Here is a 19020-nt window from a genome sequence, read left to right as displayed (position 1 = left end):
ATTAGCCTTAGCCTGTTGGGTGTTGTGCCTTTATGTTCTACTAAGTCTTTAGCTACTCCTATCTATGATTAGCATGCCAATGTTATACGTAGCTTTAATTGAGTAGAAATAACTATGAAGTTACTGTTAGTGTGCTTAACAGGACTGAATTTTAATGTAACTGACTATGTTATGATTTGCCTTCAACCTAAATATTAGTCTAAAGTAGTGTTTGGTACAAGGATTCTTTCATTCCCAACTAAATTACTTTCCTAGGCATGACATTTCTAGGAATAGGATTCTTGGAAAAATTTATAAAATGTGTTTGGTTATAATTCAATTTTACTAAAAATAATATATATAACATCAATTACCATGGGAAAATATAGTAAATATGAGCTCAATTACTATGTCAAAGTTTTACTCCCACCTATGAAGGTGGAAAAGCTTTATGTCCACTTATTCATCACTACTACAAAATGGGTCTTCTAAGTCGGTTCTAGAAGACATTCTAAGACGGTTTTGAACTGTCTTAGAATGCGGCGTCGTAATTTGATAAAGAACTTTCTAAAAGCTTCCTTTTTCAGAGACGATCTTTACAAGAAGACGTCTTAGTAACTATTACTTTCTAAGACGGTTGTTTAGTAACCGTCTTAGAATCCAATAGATACTAAGACGGTTTTCAGCACACCCGTCTTAAAATGTTTTCCGCAACATGTACATTCTACATCGGTTAAAAATAACTGCCGTAGTAAGTTTTAATAACTTTGTTCATCTTGGCTTTCTACAACGGTTATCCTCACAACCGCCTTAGTTTCTCTTCAATTCTAAGACAGTTATTTAATAACCGTCTTAGATAGTTTTTCTTTTGTGTTCTTTTATGTTTTTTTTTTGTTTTGATATCTGGTAGCTTTAAAAACTCTCTTTTAATTAATCACAACACACATTTTGAACAATTATAAAATGATTTAATTACATACTAAACACACAATTTAAACAATTATAAAATCATTTAATTACATATAGTATATTTCTCTGTATATCACTATTGAACAAAAAATACAATCAAAGGTAATGAAGTTGAATCAAGATTGTATCAATGCTTATAGTATATTTCTCTTGCAAACCATAGTGCACTAAGGATTACAACAACAAGAAGTCATGAGGAACAAGCAACTAGGACAACTAAATGGGAAATACACCTAAAGGAAGTTCTAATTGTTTCACTATCTTACCAGTCATGAAGCATTAAAATACAATTGCAGACAATTCTGCAGCATGTTATGGATAATAAGGAGTATACAAATTCCTCCCAAAACAATACAACACTAAATAAATTAATATTTAGAAAAAAATGCACAGGATGTGATTAATCAAGCTACGAATTTAAGTGAGATAGTGGCATGTGTACTTGTATAAAGAGAACCGGTATTTTAACATCCCTAATCATATTTCATGTGTTAGGTTTTGAATAAAAATCTTCTATAGCCCCAAACCATAAGATACGATAGATATTACAAGGAGGCAACAAGTTGAAAGGGACTTATACAACTTGAGCTATTACCTAAGTCTGATACTTCAATACACCATATTCCCAAGACTATCGTTGTTTTCACAAGGTGAGATACTATGTCATGCTAGACTGCAAACTATTGAGGGTTGACACACAATACTAAGCAAAATAATGTAGTTTTATTGCAGTCTCAAGTTCAACTATATTAAATTAGCAAAATTTGCAACTAACCTATCTTTTTGGGGAAATCAAAGCCTTTTGGATTGAGATAGGTACCAGGTGGTTCCAGAGATATTCCTTATATCCCTGTGAAGCATTAATGAAGAAATTATGAAGAAATTAGAGTTAGATGACTCTCATCAAAGAACAAATTTCTCATTTACAACAGTTTTACTATATTAATAATAAAAATAGTAAAAGCTAAAGATGTGATCCATATGCAACTATCCATAATGCATAAAATGTGCAACAAGAAAAATGCATTTTAAACAAATACCTGTTACAGCCTCTTTATCAGCAGCTGCATGTGCCTGGAAAACTGGAAATTAGGTTATATAGATATGACAAGAGCGAGGGAATGATTGAAACCTGGAAAACTAAACCAACAATAGTGGTGTTAATTTTGAGAAAGGTTGGGGCTTTGAGACCCTTGTTTTGTTTAATTATCAATGACCTAGGAAGTGCTAGGGAGCAATTGGGGAATCAGAAACATTTTTTCAGTCTCTTTTTGTAATTAAGTATCTCATTACGAGATTAACCACTAAAGTCAGCTTGGTGGTAAAGAGTTTGAACAATATACAAGAAATCTTAGGTTTGATCATAAATGTTTTCATTGCATGTATACAAAAAAAAAACGGCTTAGTAATAAAAAGTTTGGATAATATATATAAAGTCTTAGGTTTAATTTTCAGTATCTTTCATTGTATACCAAAAAAAAGAGAGATTTAACTAGTTGCTGAATTGACACGTTAATTAAAAATATTTGTTAAAGTCTATCATAAAATAAACCGCATCTGTCTAATTAAAAATATTTGTTAAGCTTCAATATGAATCATACGCGCGGCAATGATGTTTTATTTACACTTGATCATTTAATTAAGCTTTTGATGAACGTGAAACAGTGAAATAATTAGACAGAAAGAGATAATTTTGACTATGCACCTAAATAATCACAAATTGATTGTTTCTTAAAATTTAAGGGATATTTCTCTTAAAAATTATCACCGCACATACAAACAGCCACAATATTTTACTTAATCTAAAAAACGCTCACTTGAATTAATTGTTGAAATTTTAGAATTGACATTCCCAACAATTTCAACTAATAATAATAAAAATACATATTAAAAGTGTACTGCTAAAACACACATCCCAAAAATATTCATGTCACTAACTAATTAGCATCAAAACCTATATATATACCTTAAGTTTGTCTCCCATGAATGCGGGGGCAACCATGTGACGTTGGTGGCGCCAATCTTTGAAGAAGAAAGAGGATAAAATCCCTTGGGCAGTATTGTTTGCTATCAAAAGGTAATATTTTATTTCACAACTATATGAAAGAACATTCACAGTTTAACATGAATACTCTCCTAAAAAGTTTAAAATTCAAATTGAATATTAAAAATTTCCTTTTTTATACATAATAGAATAGTAAGAATACTGAAATTTCTCTTCATTGGTGATTTAAGGACGGAGCCAAGTTTAAAAGGCAAACTTCATTCAATAAATATATATACCTATCAAACTTTATATAAAATTCATAATTATATATTATTACAAAAATAATAAATAATAATAAAAATAAAAACTGGAAAATATCATCTATACTAAAAGATTTAAAACTGGAAAAGTTAGGGGCAAAACATGTTAATAATATAGGTTTCTTCGTTTTAATGTGATGAGTTTGGTTTTGTTCTAGCTTGATTGGATCTGCATGTTGTGTAAGCAATGAGTGTAGAATAAATAGAAGAAAGGATGAAAGAAAGAAATTGAAAACCCGAATGGATCTGCCAACGTTTAAAGGGATAGCTTCAGCATAGAGCAAGTCACCAAGCACAGCACTTTTCACCAATTGGTATGGTGTGGATTTTATCTTATTTTTTCATCATTGGTAAACTTTGGCTCAGGGAATTACCAAAATGTTATTGTGCAATTCTTTCCTGAGCTTCTCCCCCTGTAAATTTATCATCAGAAGAACCATGGCTATTTGTTTAACAGTAAACATTTTCCTTGACAGTGTACTTCAACTCACTCATCCTAAACCAAACCAAAAATACATCTTATCCTTATGTGGATAGCTCCAGAACTAAGCATCGTTTTTATTTTTAAGTAAAACCCCTAGAGTTGAGGTTGTGTACAATAAGATCAACCCTTTGCGAGATAGTTACGTAAAAAGAGGCATCGTTTTTATCATTAAAAACATTTTACAAAAATCTACTGCATTCATTGTATTCCAGAATTATCATCTTCATCTAAACATCCCCATTAGCCAAAATCAAGATTAAATTAGTCATAAGATTCTTTCTAATCATCTATCCTCATTAAAAAAAATTGCACTAAACATATTCCTATGCTTATAACAGTAGTAGGCATCTACAAAGATTCCAAGTATTTCTTTCTCTCTTACTCAGTGACTACTTGAATCTGAATCGAAATAGTTCACACTACAGAGGAGCAAACTTACCATAGACAAAGTAAGTTGACCCTTTAACATGGTAAGGGACTCCAGTACAATAGCTTTATCTTTCTCTACACGCTTAAGTTCATTTCCAACTGTACAAAGCTCTGAATGCAGTTTTCCATTGTACTGCTACAAGCTTGTTATGTAATCCTGTAACCGCTTATACATGTCATTGAAAGATGATATCTGCAAAAATCCATTGATGTAGACATTTAATTATAAGAATAATTCCTGACACAACTAACAACATCAGATAAGAAGTATAAAAAATATTGAATTCAGAGTATGAGACTGTGTTGTTATTAAACCTTCTGATTTGCACTTTGGAGCTCGCGTTGTGCCCGTGCAAGATCCTCCTGCAGTGTGCTCTGTGACATCTCAAAGTTAAGCCTAGTCTCTCTCTCTTTAAGAAGAGATTCTGTTGTCACCTAGTGTTTTCAAAGATAATAAGTATATCTTTATTTTCAAGTATTAACCTTTCCCTTGCATTATGCACCGAAAAATCACCCTTGAAATTCCACTAACTTGACTTGAAAATCTCACATACTATTTTTTCGGATTCTTTCTTCACCAATTTCTCTTGTAAAGGAGTGCAATTCCTTCTCATTTCCATAATAATTGAATTTAGCTTTTCTTCCTTGATTTTTAGCAGCAGCTCTGCAATCAAATGAATCTAACCGCCTTAGTCCCCAAACTCGATGAGGACATTCCAAAAAAGAAACAGAGAAAAATCTCGACCTATTTTCGTGCATTTTTGTTGGGCCAATTCCAATGAACTCTTCAACTTTTCTTGCTCTAGTGAGTAGCTAATCTCAAGGTCTTGGAACCACCTGATACAAACCTTCAACCTTTTTATATAGTCCATCATGTTTTCCTGCAAAGTGGAAATTGTAAGTTTTGCACCTAAAGAACTGTGTAAGTTTTGTCCAAAGAAATATACCTTGCAAACCGAGACACAATCGTAGACAGCAAGAAGCAAACCTCATTGAAGGAATCATATCCAACCAAAAGACAAACCTTCTTCTTCCTACAACCACCTCTCCACCGCCACTCTCCTTGACCTACCTTCTTCTTCCGACAATGACGATGACGATTTCGATGATCCCCACCTCTCCTTCGTCTCTGCCCTCGTCTCTTCAGTCACGAAAAAATAGAGCCCCTCCGCTGATCGACACCGCTCCAGATTCACCGCCTCTCGTTCGTTCTCATTTCGAGGGAGACATCGATTTCCTCTCTGTGAAGAGGTCGAGGAAGAAAATTTTCATCAGGAAGTAGTCGAAGCAGCAGCTTATGAGAATCGCCACAGAGGAGGCCTTCCCGCGTGGAGGAAATGGAACTGGAGGCAGAGCGGGAGTGCGCCGCGGTAGCTAGCTAGGGCTTCTCGGGTTAGCAATAGTATTGAGTAATATATATGAATGCAATATTAACCAAACAAAGACGGTTTTTTGGACAAAACTGTCTTTGTACCAGATTACAAAATTACCATTCCACCATCTCACACACCTCATCAAAGTCGGTTCTGCATAAACGTTGTTGTTATATTTCATTTTATTACAAAAATGCCACCGTGAGCCTTTTTAAGACAGTTCTACAGAACCGATTTAGAATCAACGACGTAAAATATAGCTTTTTTAGTAGTGTCATATATTAGCATTCCTAGGAATCTTTTATTCTCAGGAAATATTTTTTAAGTATATGCCTAATGCATATTTACTTGAATGGCCTAGTGATATAAATATTAATCTTCTTTCTAATGAGGAGGAACTAACACCATATAAAGGCATAGCGGTAAAGTAATGCCTTCATGACCGGTTGGTGATGTTTTCGTTTGCAAAACAGGGGGTAATCTTTTCTAAAAAATATATATATATGTTGAACTTAATCAATACTTAAATAATTTACAATAGTTAATAGCTATTTATTTTACTAATATTAGTTATTTATTAGGAGATGAACTTAATCAACACATATCACAATCAAACTAACTTGGTAGCTGAATCTAAAAACCAAATTGGTTTTTCTATTTCTTCACGCCTCTTGTCAATAAGGATATTCATATTCCTATTATGCATCTCAACGTCCCTCAAGAAATTTGCTTCTTTCCGAAACTGCCTTCTTTTCCTATGCTATGTATCCTGCTTATTTTTGCAGCTCTTCTTTCTTTTCACGAAGAAGCTCCCATTGAGCTTCAAACTTTGCTTTCTTTGCTTTCAGCTTATCTGCCTCCGCTACTATCTCCAACTTTTGAGATCGTACAACATCAATTTGTTCATTTAGTTTCTCTTCCAAAACTGACAAGTCATTTGTTTCACTTTTCAAGGCTTCATGTCTGTCCTTCGCATTGTTAAATTGGCTTAAATTATTTTCCAATGAAACCAAAGACATTTGTACATCTAACAAAGTTTTGTTTATCTCTTCTTTATCCTTTTGCAAAAGAATTTTATTTAACTCTAATTCCTTTTCAAAAGATAACAGGCTTTGATATTTTTCTTTAAGAGCACTTGATGGAATGAACTAGTGTCTTGCACCCTTTGAGCTTGTTTTCAAAGATCTATGGGGTCTTGCACCCTTTGCATCCCCCTCAGGCTTAAGATATTATGTGGCTTTTGTGGATGTTCACACCAGGTTTACTTGGTTCTATTTACTCAAAAATAATTCTAACACCTTAGAGACCTTTAAACTTTTTAAAACAATGGTTTTTAATCAATTTAAGTCTACCATTAAGGTTGTGCAATTTGATTGGGGAGGGGAGTTCAGACCCTTTACTATGTTCTTTACCCAAAATGGTATTTAGCATAGGCTCATTTATCCTCATACTCACCATCAAAATGGTGTAGTTGAATGCAAGCACTGGAACATAGTGGAGCTTGGTCTCACTCTTCTTTCTTAGGCCAAACTGCCACTACACTACTAGATCATGCCTTTGTTTCCAGCATTTACTTGATCAACAGGTTGCCATCTCCAGCTATTGACAATGGGGCTCCCTATCAGAAACTGATCAACAAACTTCCTGATTATTCATTTCTTAGGGTGTTTGGTTGGTCATGTTTCCCCTTTCTTAGACCATACAACAAGCACAAGTTCCAATTCAAATCTCAGGAATGTGTCTTCTTGGCTTATTCCCCCTCTCATAAAGGCTACAAGTGCCTAGCTGCTTATGGTAGAATCTACATCTCCAAGGATGCGATTTTTAATGAAGATAAATTTCCTTATCCAACTCTCTTGCTTGAACCTTCCTTAATTACCTTCAACTTACTTAAACCTCCTTCCACTCATATTGTTTTATCTAGTTCCTAGACCAATTCCAACACCCATGTACCTAGTAACACTGTTTTCATTACCCTCTCTTTCCCCTCCTTTACCTTTCCCACAATCTGCTTCTCCATTTATTATCCCTAAAAATTTATTTATCCCACCCACCAAGCTTATTTAGAACCTAAATCCCACAAATACTATTTAGAACCCAAATCCCACCTATATTGTTCAGAATCTCAGCACCGATCAGCACCCAAATACCAGCCTAGCTTCTCTCAATACTATTTCTTCATTGGAAAAACTTCCAAATGTCAACCCTATGTGTACTCGTGCTAAGTCTGGTATCATTAAGCCCAAAATCAATCTTACTCTTCTTCTTGCTCATGTTGAACCAAAGTGTACCATTACCAAAGCTGCCTTGATTGACCCTTCTTGGCTCTCAGCTATATGATACAAATCAAGCAATTTCTGTTCTTTGTTGTTCAACTCAAATTCCCGTTTACTTAGTGGTTGTATTCACAAGAGGACAATGCACGTAAACAAGGAAAAGTTAGAAAAATACTTATTACTAGTTTAGTCTTTGACCCAGCTGAGAATTTTGTAAAACAAACCTCCTCTCTTATTGTTAGGGTGGTCTCCCTCAACTTCAAATTGGTTTTTATCACAATTGAGAGTATTTGAATCAGGTCAACTCAATTTGTAAACAAATATGAATCTATCAAAATATCACAACATTGCAGGTGGATTATGATCGCACATACAAAATATGGAATTGTTGAGTAATATGTTGGATTGCACCTGCAATCTTATACTGATATCATCACCAATCAAATCATGCCACATGTGTGTATGTGGGTCTGGCCTAATCAAGTTTGTACCTAGTTTATTGTTAGTTAAAGCCTTACATAAGATAATGTCAAATATTCTTACATATATAATCTGCAAACTTATCTTTATTCTTCAATGAAAACATAAATTAGAATAACTAAAAAGGAAGGATGTAAACAATGATTGATGTATTCTGGCAAGTCTAGGATTTTATAGGTATAGCCCTAGTAAACAGATTATGCCAGTTTTATTTGTTTTTACTTGATAACAACATGTGGCCAGCATTATGAACTTAGTCCTTCAACGTAATTAAATTACTGAATTGTCCCTGGTAAGCATTTTAACACATGTCCATTGCCCAAGGTATATGTACAAAATCAGCAAACCCCATGTTGAAATATTTTTTGAAATTTTGGTGTTTTATTAGGTTTATGGTTTTAATTATTAGCCTCACAGTTCATTGTGATGACAAGCTTTATTTTGTGTGTTTTGTCTTGTTAGTCTCCTAGACTCTTTGATTGGCCAAGTTGGTAAACATAAAATGGCTTTGAATAGTTGTTTCTAATTTTGTGTTTGTAGTGCAGAATTGTAAGCCATTGCTCCTCAGTACAAGCTAGCATCAGTAGAAGCCTAGCCACAACCAGTCTCCACTTCAAAAGCAAAGGTAAGCCTTGTGTTAAAGTTTAATGTAAATAAAAATATATAACCTGCAACCCCAGTTACATCGCCACCATCAGTAGAGTAATGCTTGTAAACTTCACTCTTTTCTTCCATTGGCTACATGCCAATTTAATTTGAACTACTAGACTGCTACAAATTTTGTTAGTTAGAGGCAATGATTATTTATGCCAATAAAGAATTCTCTAGTTTGTATGCATTGAACTTGGCTTATTCACGTGTTTATTCCATTCTAGTTCATAGGTTCCTATGATTGGAAAATTTGATGTTTTTGTCTTATCTATATGTCAGTCATTTCTATAGAAACATATTGAACCCTTATTTGCTACAGCATAAGCTTGCAAACCCTTATCATTTTTATGTTTGCCTCATCATTGATGGTATTCATTGTTGGAGACTATTGATACTGAGTATTATCACAGGTACTTTTCTTTGCTTGGTTTATGTTACAGTCCATTTTTATGTTGTTTTATGTGATTAATGACTATTGTTGTGCATATAGTTAATGTTTATCATGAGTGGACCTTAGATTTCTGTTTGAGATTCAATACAATGATTCTTGTGGATAGTTTGCATTAATCGTTGTATTGAATCTTGAATTGCCCATTTGGACAATTTTGGGAGACTCATATTTTTATGGTAGATTCATGCATTAAGGTTAAGATTTCTTTGTTAAATTGGATGAAAGTTTGGTACAATGCATTTCTAGTTGTTCTCTTAGTGCATACTTGATTATTAGGGAATTAATCTAACTAATTTCATGTCATGTACTTGGAGACCAATGTGAAATGCTGCCGAAATTTTGTCAAATTTAACACAAGAGACTTAACCTTGACGTATGAAGCTACCATAAAAAATGTCTTCCTGAATGGGATAGGGCCACACCTATAATGAAAAGGTTAGATTTTGATGCATGGAATGACTTTGTGAGTATCACAAATTTATTATTTAGATGGATCGAAGTTGGATGAACGAAAATCGCATTAGCCCTGCATATGAGGAAGACGTTGATCAGTTCTTGCAATTTACTTCCGAAAGAAGTCAACCGGATGAGGACAAAAAATATTTTTGTCCTTACATCAATTGTTTGAACAGGAGACGACCAATGCTGGACGACATACGAGACCATTTGTTGTGTGATGGAATTAAGAAGAATTACACCATGTGGATATGGCATGGTGAATTAACAGACATGCAGAGGGGGTCTCAATCTGAACCATTTGATGTAGAAATGGGATATCGCTTAGAGGATATGATTCGTGATCTTGGACAAGAGTCTTTTAGCAAGCACATGCCTCTATGTATGATACATTGCAAACTGATTCAAAGAAGCCTTTGCATCCGGGGTGCAAGAATTCTTTGACACTATTGTTGGCAGTGTTACATCTAGTTAATGTCAAGGCCAGATACGGGTGGAGTGACAAAAGCTTTAGTTCACTGCTTCAAGTTGTGCACGATATGCTTCTAGAGGAAAACACATTGCCTAAAAGTTACTATCAGGTGAAGAAGATACTATGTCTGATGGGTATGGAGTATCAAAAGATTCATGCTTGCTCAAATGATTGCATATTGTATAGACATGAATTTCAAGAAATTCCGAAATGCCCTAGGTGTGAAGTATCACGGTACCAAGTCAAGGATGATGAGGAGTGTACTTGATGAGGACATGACCAAGAGCAAGGGCAAGGATCCACTTGAAGGACTTGGAGGACCTATGACAATGGCTAGAGCAAGGAAAGCCAAGGAAGCTCTTCAACAAGTTCTGTCCATACTATTTGAATACAAGCCCAAGTTTCAAGGAGAAAAGTCCAAGGTTGTGAGTTGTATCATGGCCCAAATGGAGGAGGACTAAATGGCACCACTTTGTCTCAATTTTAGAGTGTTTAGTTTGTCTAAATAATGGCCCAATCCTTGTAAAGTTGGCTAACCAAAAATATGTTTTGGTTAATCAAGTAAAAGGGCTTTAGTTAGGTTTAGTTCAAGTTGTAATAAAGGCCCAATTAGCAACCTAGGCATCAACCTTTTGGGAGACCAAATGGTGGCTGACTTGATGGCTGTTGGGGTGACTTTTGGTTGCCACAATTTCAGTTACACTCAACCATTAAGTTCTTTTAATTCCCTAGGTTAATGACATTAATTTTTTTAATTCTAGGTTAGTGGATTATTACTAAAATCTAATGTAAAGCTTCTATATAAGCTTAACCATTTTATCAGTAAAGACAAGTTGAGTTTTATTCAAAAAAATTAGAGTTTATCTCTTTTATCTTAGTGAGAGTGATTCTCCTAAGTTCTTGAGTGATTCAAGAACACCCTGACTATATCAAAGGTCTTTCACGTCCTTTGTGTGTTGCCCTTGCTGGAAAGAGTGATTCTTCCTTTCCACCATTTCATCTTCAACCTTGTTCCTTCAAACCACAATTTCCAGAAAATCCAATTCTGCCCAGAATTATCTCGTGACCATAACTCTCGTTTTACTCGTTCAAATTAAGTGATTCTTGAGCCTAAATTGAAACTCAAAACGAGACCTTTCACCTCATTTTGGAATCACCCCATTTGGAGCCCTATAGCTTGAGTTATGACCATTTCTATATTTCTGTTCAGCCACCACTTAACCTACGTTTTTACCATCCCATTCATCCATTTTATGTCAAGATCCATCTTATTAAGACCCAGGAAATTTGCCACCGCCCAAACCTTGAATCTTGCCAATTTCTCATCCTTTTCTTAATCAATTTCCAAATTTTCCATCAAGGTTTAATCCTAGACGATCCTAAGTCAGCCATTGTGCAATCAAGGTTCATATCATTTGGTTATCAGAGCTCCAGTTCTAGGATCATCACTTCCTTTGCTGGAAATATTGGGTAACATCCTTCTTTATTTTTTTCTTTTCCATTTATATTACCTTCTTGTTCATGTTCTTTTTTTCTTTTAGGCTGAACCATTGCAAAAGTTAAGCCTTTTGATCTCTTTGTTATAAATAAAAAAAAACAGAAATTCGTATAAGCAAAAAAAAAAAAAAATTGGGCTGAGTTATACATGTGATGACAGTCAATAAACTATATAAAAAAAGAGATATAAGATTAGTTTATTGGTTCCGGATGGATGAAGGAAGAAAGGGACAAGTTCGAAGTTACCTGGTAGCTCCTCTGCAGAGTTATGAAGAAACCAATTCAAACTATGATACAATTAATCTTTTTTTTTAAGTTGTGATACAATTAGTTTGAATTGCTGGATGGATAAAAATTAGATTTTATATATTAAAAATCAAACTCAAAAATTCATTTAATAAAATCATTAAAAGTCGATGTTAATTATCAAAGTAAAATGCTTCATAATTTAAAATTAGACTAAAATATGTTTATGATCTCTAATAAATATTCGAATTTTGTATATGTTCCCTAATAAAATTTTCATTCATTTTTTATCCATGATATATGAAAACTTTTGTCTTAGGTCCTTGTAGTTAGCAACCTTCCACTAGATGTTGACAGATGTAGCATCCTTGATTGTCTACTTCTTGGTGACTCACATACTACAACACTTCACACTATGTCATTTCACTCAACTCTTTGTTGGTCAGAATCCTCTATAGGTAGTCCTTTTTGAGACCTCGATAATCTACTTCAGCTGCTTTTAGGATCAATTACTATCCCCACAAACCAACACGAGACTTTTCAACATGTTTTGCCCTTACTCATATGCTTTTTGGGAAACTTTCCAGAAGGTCACTCATCCTATAACTACTCCAAGTCAAGCATGCTTAACTGTGGAGTTCTTAAGTGATGGAGCACTAAAAAGTAAATGCATCTTGTTGGTATATGCAATACCAATTAATTCATTCAAGTCATCCTCAATTGTATAATCTCATATATGTATAACCTTTGGATCACTCTCATACTAGTGTGATTCAATTAAGGTGTTACATTAGATCCTTGTCGTCATTTAAGTGATAAAGTGTTCGTTAAATATTTCGAAAGATGATTTGTAGCGGCTGAAAAACCGCTAACAATCTGTTTCAAAATTTAAAATACAATTTAAGTGATAATTGCCAGAAATTATATTTCACATTTTGAAACAAATATTGGCTCATCTTTCGAAATACTTATTAGGGAACAAATGAAAATTTATTAGGGAACAAATACAAAATTCAAATATTTATTAAACAAGTAATGATATCCAACTATCAAATATTTGGAAAATATAGTAGTTTACAACATGTTGGTGTAAACAAGTACCAATTAACTTATAAAACAAAAAAGCACCAATTTTCTCAATTATGATATTTATTTAAAACATTAATAATCGGTCAACACCTTAAATCAACAACAGTAATTAAAGTTGAAGTGTAAAATTACAACAATTTCACACTAAATATTACCTTTAAAGAAAGTGTTGTTTTAGGTTACTTTACATGAATCATAAAACTTAATAAATAAATGAAAGAGAGTAGTACTTTTTGTAATTTATTAAAGAGATAAAAGAGAATAATATTAATATTAGATTCAAAAACTAAATTGACATTTATTAAGGACATTGGTAGAAAAGAGCAATTAATATTACATTGAAAACAAATGCGACACTTATTTTGGAATAGAGAGAGTAATCATTAGTGCATGCCTTTTTCGATGAGGGATGAAAGTGATTTTGAAGTGATGTGATTTATGTTTAATTTGGATGTTTTTATCATAAAATCAAGTTACTAGTAAAAATTAGTATAAAATTTTAAATTCAATGTAAAAATTACTTAAAATTGTTTTAATTCAGAATCAATTCTCAATTCTTATCCAACATTAAATAAAAATGTAAAAATTATCCAAAATCAATTATGGACTCAGAAGCAATTATTCAACGTGTGTGTTTGGTTTTGCATGGGAGAAATATTTATTTTGAGTCTTGAATTGATTTTAGGCAAATCCTTACATGTTTGGTTTCATGCTGGACAAAGGTCCAGAAATGATTATGAGTTGAAACAACTTTAGGGAGCTTATGAGTTAAATTTAAAATTTTATCTTGAATTTGACTTCATAACTTTATTTTTCTATTAAAAACATCCAAATATTAATCATATCACTTCAAAATCAATTTTAATTAAAATTAACTTTACAAAATCAAATTCCATTCAAAATTAATTTTATAAACCTCAATCAAACACGCAATTAATTACTTTTGAGACAGATAAGAAAATTTGATCAAACACAAATCCCAGACGCTATAATCCAAAACACACTATATTTCATGTGTGGCTAATTGCTATTAAACATTCATGGCTTCATAACACTATTAATCACATGTTTTGATATAACCAAGTTCTTTTGCTCTTAATTACCTGTGAAAAAAGCTAGTCATGTTTATATATATATATATATATATATATATATATATATATATATATATATATATATATATATACACTAGTGGTAACCCGTGCGTACGCACGGGTCTTTGTCTAAATAATTTTCGATGGAAGAATAAAAAGAAAGAAATTGTAAAAAGATAAAAGAACTAACATTTATATTAAATAGTTCTAAATAGTAGAGTTGATCAATTGTCAAATTGTTTGAGTCACTTGATTAACCAAACTTCAAAGGTTGATGTTCATGTGAATTTGAAACCCGTGCATACGTATGAGTCACTTGATTAAGAGACTTCAAAGGTTGATGTTTATGTGAATTTAAAACCTGTGTATACGCATGGATCACTTGATTAAGGAAACTTGATGTTCATGCAAAACAATTGTTTCATATCACAAAATTAACAAACTATATTAAGATGAATCTCATAAGGCTTAAACATAATAAACAAAATAAATGTTTAAAACTAAAAGGGTTAAAAAGTATAAAAAAAAAGTGTAATTAAATTGAGAATTGAAATTTCAAATAAGTAAAATAGTTTTTTTATAAATATATGACAGCATGTCAATTATAATATAAATTACTCCATATTTACATTTGTTAGGTCACTTAAAAATTGTTAATTTACACTTAAATACTTGAATTTGAAGCACCTCAACAGTGACCACACTATTTCCTCTAATTACCTGCAATAATAGAGAAAAATTAACAATTTCAAATCCATGTTCATGTTCTATTAACTGACAAAGCAGTGAACGAAAAAGAAAAACAAAAAGGAAAAAGGAAATACCTGAAGGTGAGTGTGTTGCAGTGGAGACAGAGAAATGCAAAAAGGAAGAAGGAAATACCTGAAGGTGAGTGTGTTGTGGCGGAGCAAGAGAAATGTGAATCCTAAAGAAGAAGAGATAAATGTGGCGGTGGAGGCTAAGATATATCCTAAAGGAACGACGACGAGATAGATGAGAAGAGAGTCATATCAAGAACACAACATGCAACGTTTCTAGAATCCTCAAGTTACTTTGTAAGCCTTTTAAATTGCAATATAGGCTTAAAATTAAATTCAGAAGTAAATTATGAAGAAAGTTAATATTTATAATTAACTAATTGTTCAAAGTACATCATTCAAAAACATTTCTCAAAAATTGTAAACTACAAAAGGTAGTTTAATCAGTGTCATTGTCATCCCAATCCTTTTGTCTTCTAATTATCAATTTATTTTCTTTCCTAATCTTTTTTATTTATTCTCTGATTAGAAAATAAAGCAAGAAACTATAGAAGAATAGAGCCTACATCATCATCATCATCATCATCATCATAATAATAATAATAATAATAATAATAATAATAATAATAATAATAATGTTTTTTTAGCAGAGCTTTCTTGCCCAATTTCTTTTTGTTGGCTCTTTCTCTCTCTAGGAATTACCGCTACCTCTTTCAAAATAAAAGAATTGAATAAATAATAAAAATAATTTTAAAATTTATAATATAAATGTTTACAACAAACAAAAATCAGATAATTGCATATCAATACATAGCGAGTGTAACAGAGCGTGATATTTTATTTTAAAAAAATTCAAGTGAAAAATTAAGACGAATACTAGCGTCTTCAAATCTCGTGGTTGCCTTGATCTACTCATGGTGGAGAGAAGAGATCACAAAAGCGAATAACGAACGCAGAAATATAAGAATAACATGACTGCAATTTTCAAGAAGAAAATGAAACATGAATTAATAAGAATGAAGAAAGAAGAGATAAATCTATAGCAGAATAGCATGAAATTTGAAGTTGAAGTACCTCTCAAATAGCTTGAACCTTCGATCAAAATAATAATAATAATAATAATAATAATAATAATAATAATGCATAAAACAAAGCACAAAGAAAGAAACTTGTCGGCCGAATGTTTTTTCGTGGATCACCTTGCAAGCGGAAAAATCAGAAAGGGGAAAAATCGGGAAAAATTAGTAAGGAAGGAAAAACATGAAACAAATAACTATAACTAAATAATAATAATAATAATAATAATAATAATAATAATATCTTTTGTTGATATTGCGCGTCAAGTTACACATCCACTCAACAAAGCGACAATTTATTTTCTTCGCTAATCCTTTTTATTTATTCTCTAATTAGAAAATAAACTAAGAAACTATAGAAGAACAAAGTCTACATAATAATAATAACAACAACAACAACAACAATGATAATAATAATATAAATGTTTTTTTATCAGAACTTCTCCAATCTCTTTTTCTTGGTTTTTTCTCTCTCAAGGAATTGTTGCTACCTATTTCAAAACCAAAGAATTGAACAAATAATAAAAATAATTTTAACATTTATAATATAAATGCTTACAACAAACAAAAATCAAATAATTGCATATCAATACGCAGTGAGTGTAATAGAGCATGATATTTTTTTTTTATATAAAAAAAATTCAAGTTATAAATGAAAGGAACACTAACGTCTTCAAATCCCGTGGTTGCCCTAACTTACTCATGGTGAAGAGAAGAGATCACAGAAGCGAATAACGAATAAAGAAATATGAGAATAGTATGATTGCAATTGTAAAGTAGAAAATGAAACACAAATTAATAAGAATGAAGAAATAAGAGATAAATCCATAAGGTTGAAACATGAATCAATTAAATATTAAACATTAAATATATTGCAACTTGGGAAATTTGTAGCAAGCAACGACAACACCCTTATTAGAGATGGTATCATATCTCTTGATGAAGGAAAAATCAAACAGGAAATCTCAGATAGGCTACAAAATATTGAGAGGGGTGAGTTGGAGGTTGAGCTTGAATGTGTTCCCCTTACTTAATAGCTGGATAGATGTTAAGGATCAAAACTCAATTGAAACCACATTTTGGAGCACAAATCATAGGATCATTCTCTCTTGTAGATTATTCCATGACTTTGATGGGATCACTTCACTATCCAAGTTTCTAACTTTAAATATTGTATTTATTTTAGTATTATTATATATTTTTTTTTAGTATTTGATAGTTAATATTATTAGTATATATAAATAAGATAATATTAATAAATAAAACTGAGTTGTATTAGTATAAATAACTTATTTAGTAGTAATAAATATATGCCTTTATAAAAAAGTAGTCATTAGTAAAATTAATTAATATTTTATACTAATGCAATGTTATGATGACTAAAAAACTAAAAAAAATCAAAACATCTCTATTTTAAAAATTATTGTAAAAAATAGATTAAAAAAACAAAAACACAATCAAAGACGTCTTGAAATTGCCTTTTTAAAAAAATTGATGTAAAACCATTTTGAAAGTGGGGTAAAATTAATGTAACTCAATTTTGCTCAATTTTGCTTTGTATTTAAATTTTAATTTGTAACTATTCTGGAAAATAGATTGACAATAATCAATTGAATTTGTGAAGATTTTAAATAGAAAATTAGAATTTAGAATTCTAGATAGAAAAACACCACAAAACTAAATCAGCTTCATTTTAAAAATAGGTGAACTAAATTAGTTAAATAATGAAGAAAGAGGAATTTATATTTTTTTTTGTCTGATTTAAAATTTTGGAAGGGGAAGAAGAGAATGGAAGAAAATTTTCTTCTTTATCAAATTTTAACTTGCATCTAAAATTTAAGAGTTAGAGGATGAAGAAAGTTTTATGTTTATTCAATTAAATTATCCTCAAATAATTTAAATCAAACCCTCTACAGTTATAATGTCTCTTTTAACCTATAGATAAAGGTTTCCCCGAGTCTTTTTAAAATCATTTTGGTTACAGTTACATTTTATATATCCTATAAATTGTATAAAAAAAAAAGTTAGAGATGAAATTTTTCTTGTGGTTTTGTATAATTAATAAGTTTGTTGGTGATGAAATGGAACAGGCCAGTGCTAGATCAGAACTTGTACAACATGGGGATGAAAATGACCTCAACAACGTTTGCATCCACCACTGTTAATGTCCTCCCGGCCATTACTTTTGTAATGGCACTCGTTTTCAGGTAAAAGATGATTCAATCACTGTTCACCATTATATTAATGCAAAGTTTGCGTGCTTACGCAAAGAAATAAGGCTAGTTCCTAGCTAGTGGCATGGCATTCCAAAGAATAATAATAGGATCAAATCAAAACACTATAGAAGCCACCCTGCATGCATGACATGGGGCCGCTACTTGACAAATGATGTCACAAACTATTTTGTTCCATATCATATCCACACTCTTTGCAATATTCATTCTTAAAATATATTAAAGCTAATTGATTAACTGATTCCATGTAGTCCAATGCTATCGCGTGTGCAAGTTGGATTAAACAACCTTTTTTTTTTTGTCAAGACATGTGCATATCAAATAAGATTCTCCCGATTTTCTTAGTTATTCATTGTTCAAGATTTATTCTAGTGAATCTAATGAGATGGAAATGATTCTACCAACGTACGTGCAGGCTAGAGAAGGTGAACTTGAGAAAATTTCACAGTGTAGCCAAGGTCATTGGAACCGTCATAACAGTTTCAGGAGCTATGGTTATGACTCTGTACAAAGGCCCTGCCTTCCAAATCATAAAGGGTGGAGGAGCCATGAGCCACCATAGCAACTCTAGCAGTACCAGTACCACCGAACCCTCTGACCAGCACTGGATAGTTGGAACTGTTTATCTCCTATTTCTTCATTTTTTTCCAATCTAGAAAATCTCAAATCAATAGCCTGCCCTGAACAAAATCCCTTATC

At 32.1% G+C, this 19020-nt stretch overlaps 1 protein-coding gene and 1 long non-coding RNA gene across 2 annotated transcripts; one reads left to right on the top strand and one right to left on the bottom strand.

Annotated features, from left to right (window-relative positions):
• Positions 1 to 1761: 1761 nt before the first annotated feature.
• LOC114405409 lies at positions 1762 to 5011 on the bottom strand. Its single transcript, XR_003665201.1, has 6 exons — positions 4914 to 5011; positions 4484 to 4832; positions 4179 to 4361; positions 2915 to 3668; positions 1989 to 2088; positions 1762 to 1798 (listed from the first exon to the last, which is right to left on the bottom strand). It is a non-coding gene; the product is annotated as an uncharacterized LOC114405409 (long non-coding RNA).
• A 244-nt stretch (positions 5012 to 5255) lies between these two features.
• LOC114404922 (WAT1-related protein At1g44800-like) lies at positions 5256 to 18992 on the top strand. The gene is made up of 3 exons (XM_028367644.1): positions 5256 to 5419; positions 18178 to 18294; positions 18737 to 18992. The coding sequence occupies exons 1-3, from the start codon at positions 5256 to 5258 to the stop codon at positions 18975 to 18977; spliced, it is 522 nt and encodes a 173-aa protein (XP_028223445.1). The 3' UTR covers positions 18978 to 18992.
• The last annotated feature ends 28 nt before the right edge of the window (positions 18993 to 19020 follow it).

The sequence above is a fragment of the Glycine soja genome, chromosome 3, assembly GCF_004193775.1.
Source record: "Glycine soja cultivar W05 chromosome 3, ASM419377v2, whole genome shotgun sequence".
Lineage (NCBI taxonomy): Eukaryota > Viridiplantae > Streptophyta > Magnoliopsida > Fabales > Fabaceae > Glycine > Glycine soja.
This window is presented reverse-complemented; position numbering and strand designations above follow the sequence as displayed.

Bases quoted from the DNA above. Each gene is read 5' to 3' on its own strand.
- LOC114404922 (XM_028367644.1), top strand. From the start codon at position 5,256: ATGACGATGACGATTTCGATGATCCCCACCTCTCCTTCGTCTCTGCCC. The intron at 5,420-18,177 runs GTCGAGGAAGAA...GAAATGGAACAG, and splicing joins GATTTCCTCTCTGTGAAGAG to GCCAGTGCTAGATCAGAACT. The intron at 18,295-18,736 runs GTAAAAGATGAT...ACGTACGTGCAG, and splicing joins GTAATGGCACTCGTTTTCAG to GCTAGAGAAGGTGAACTTGA.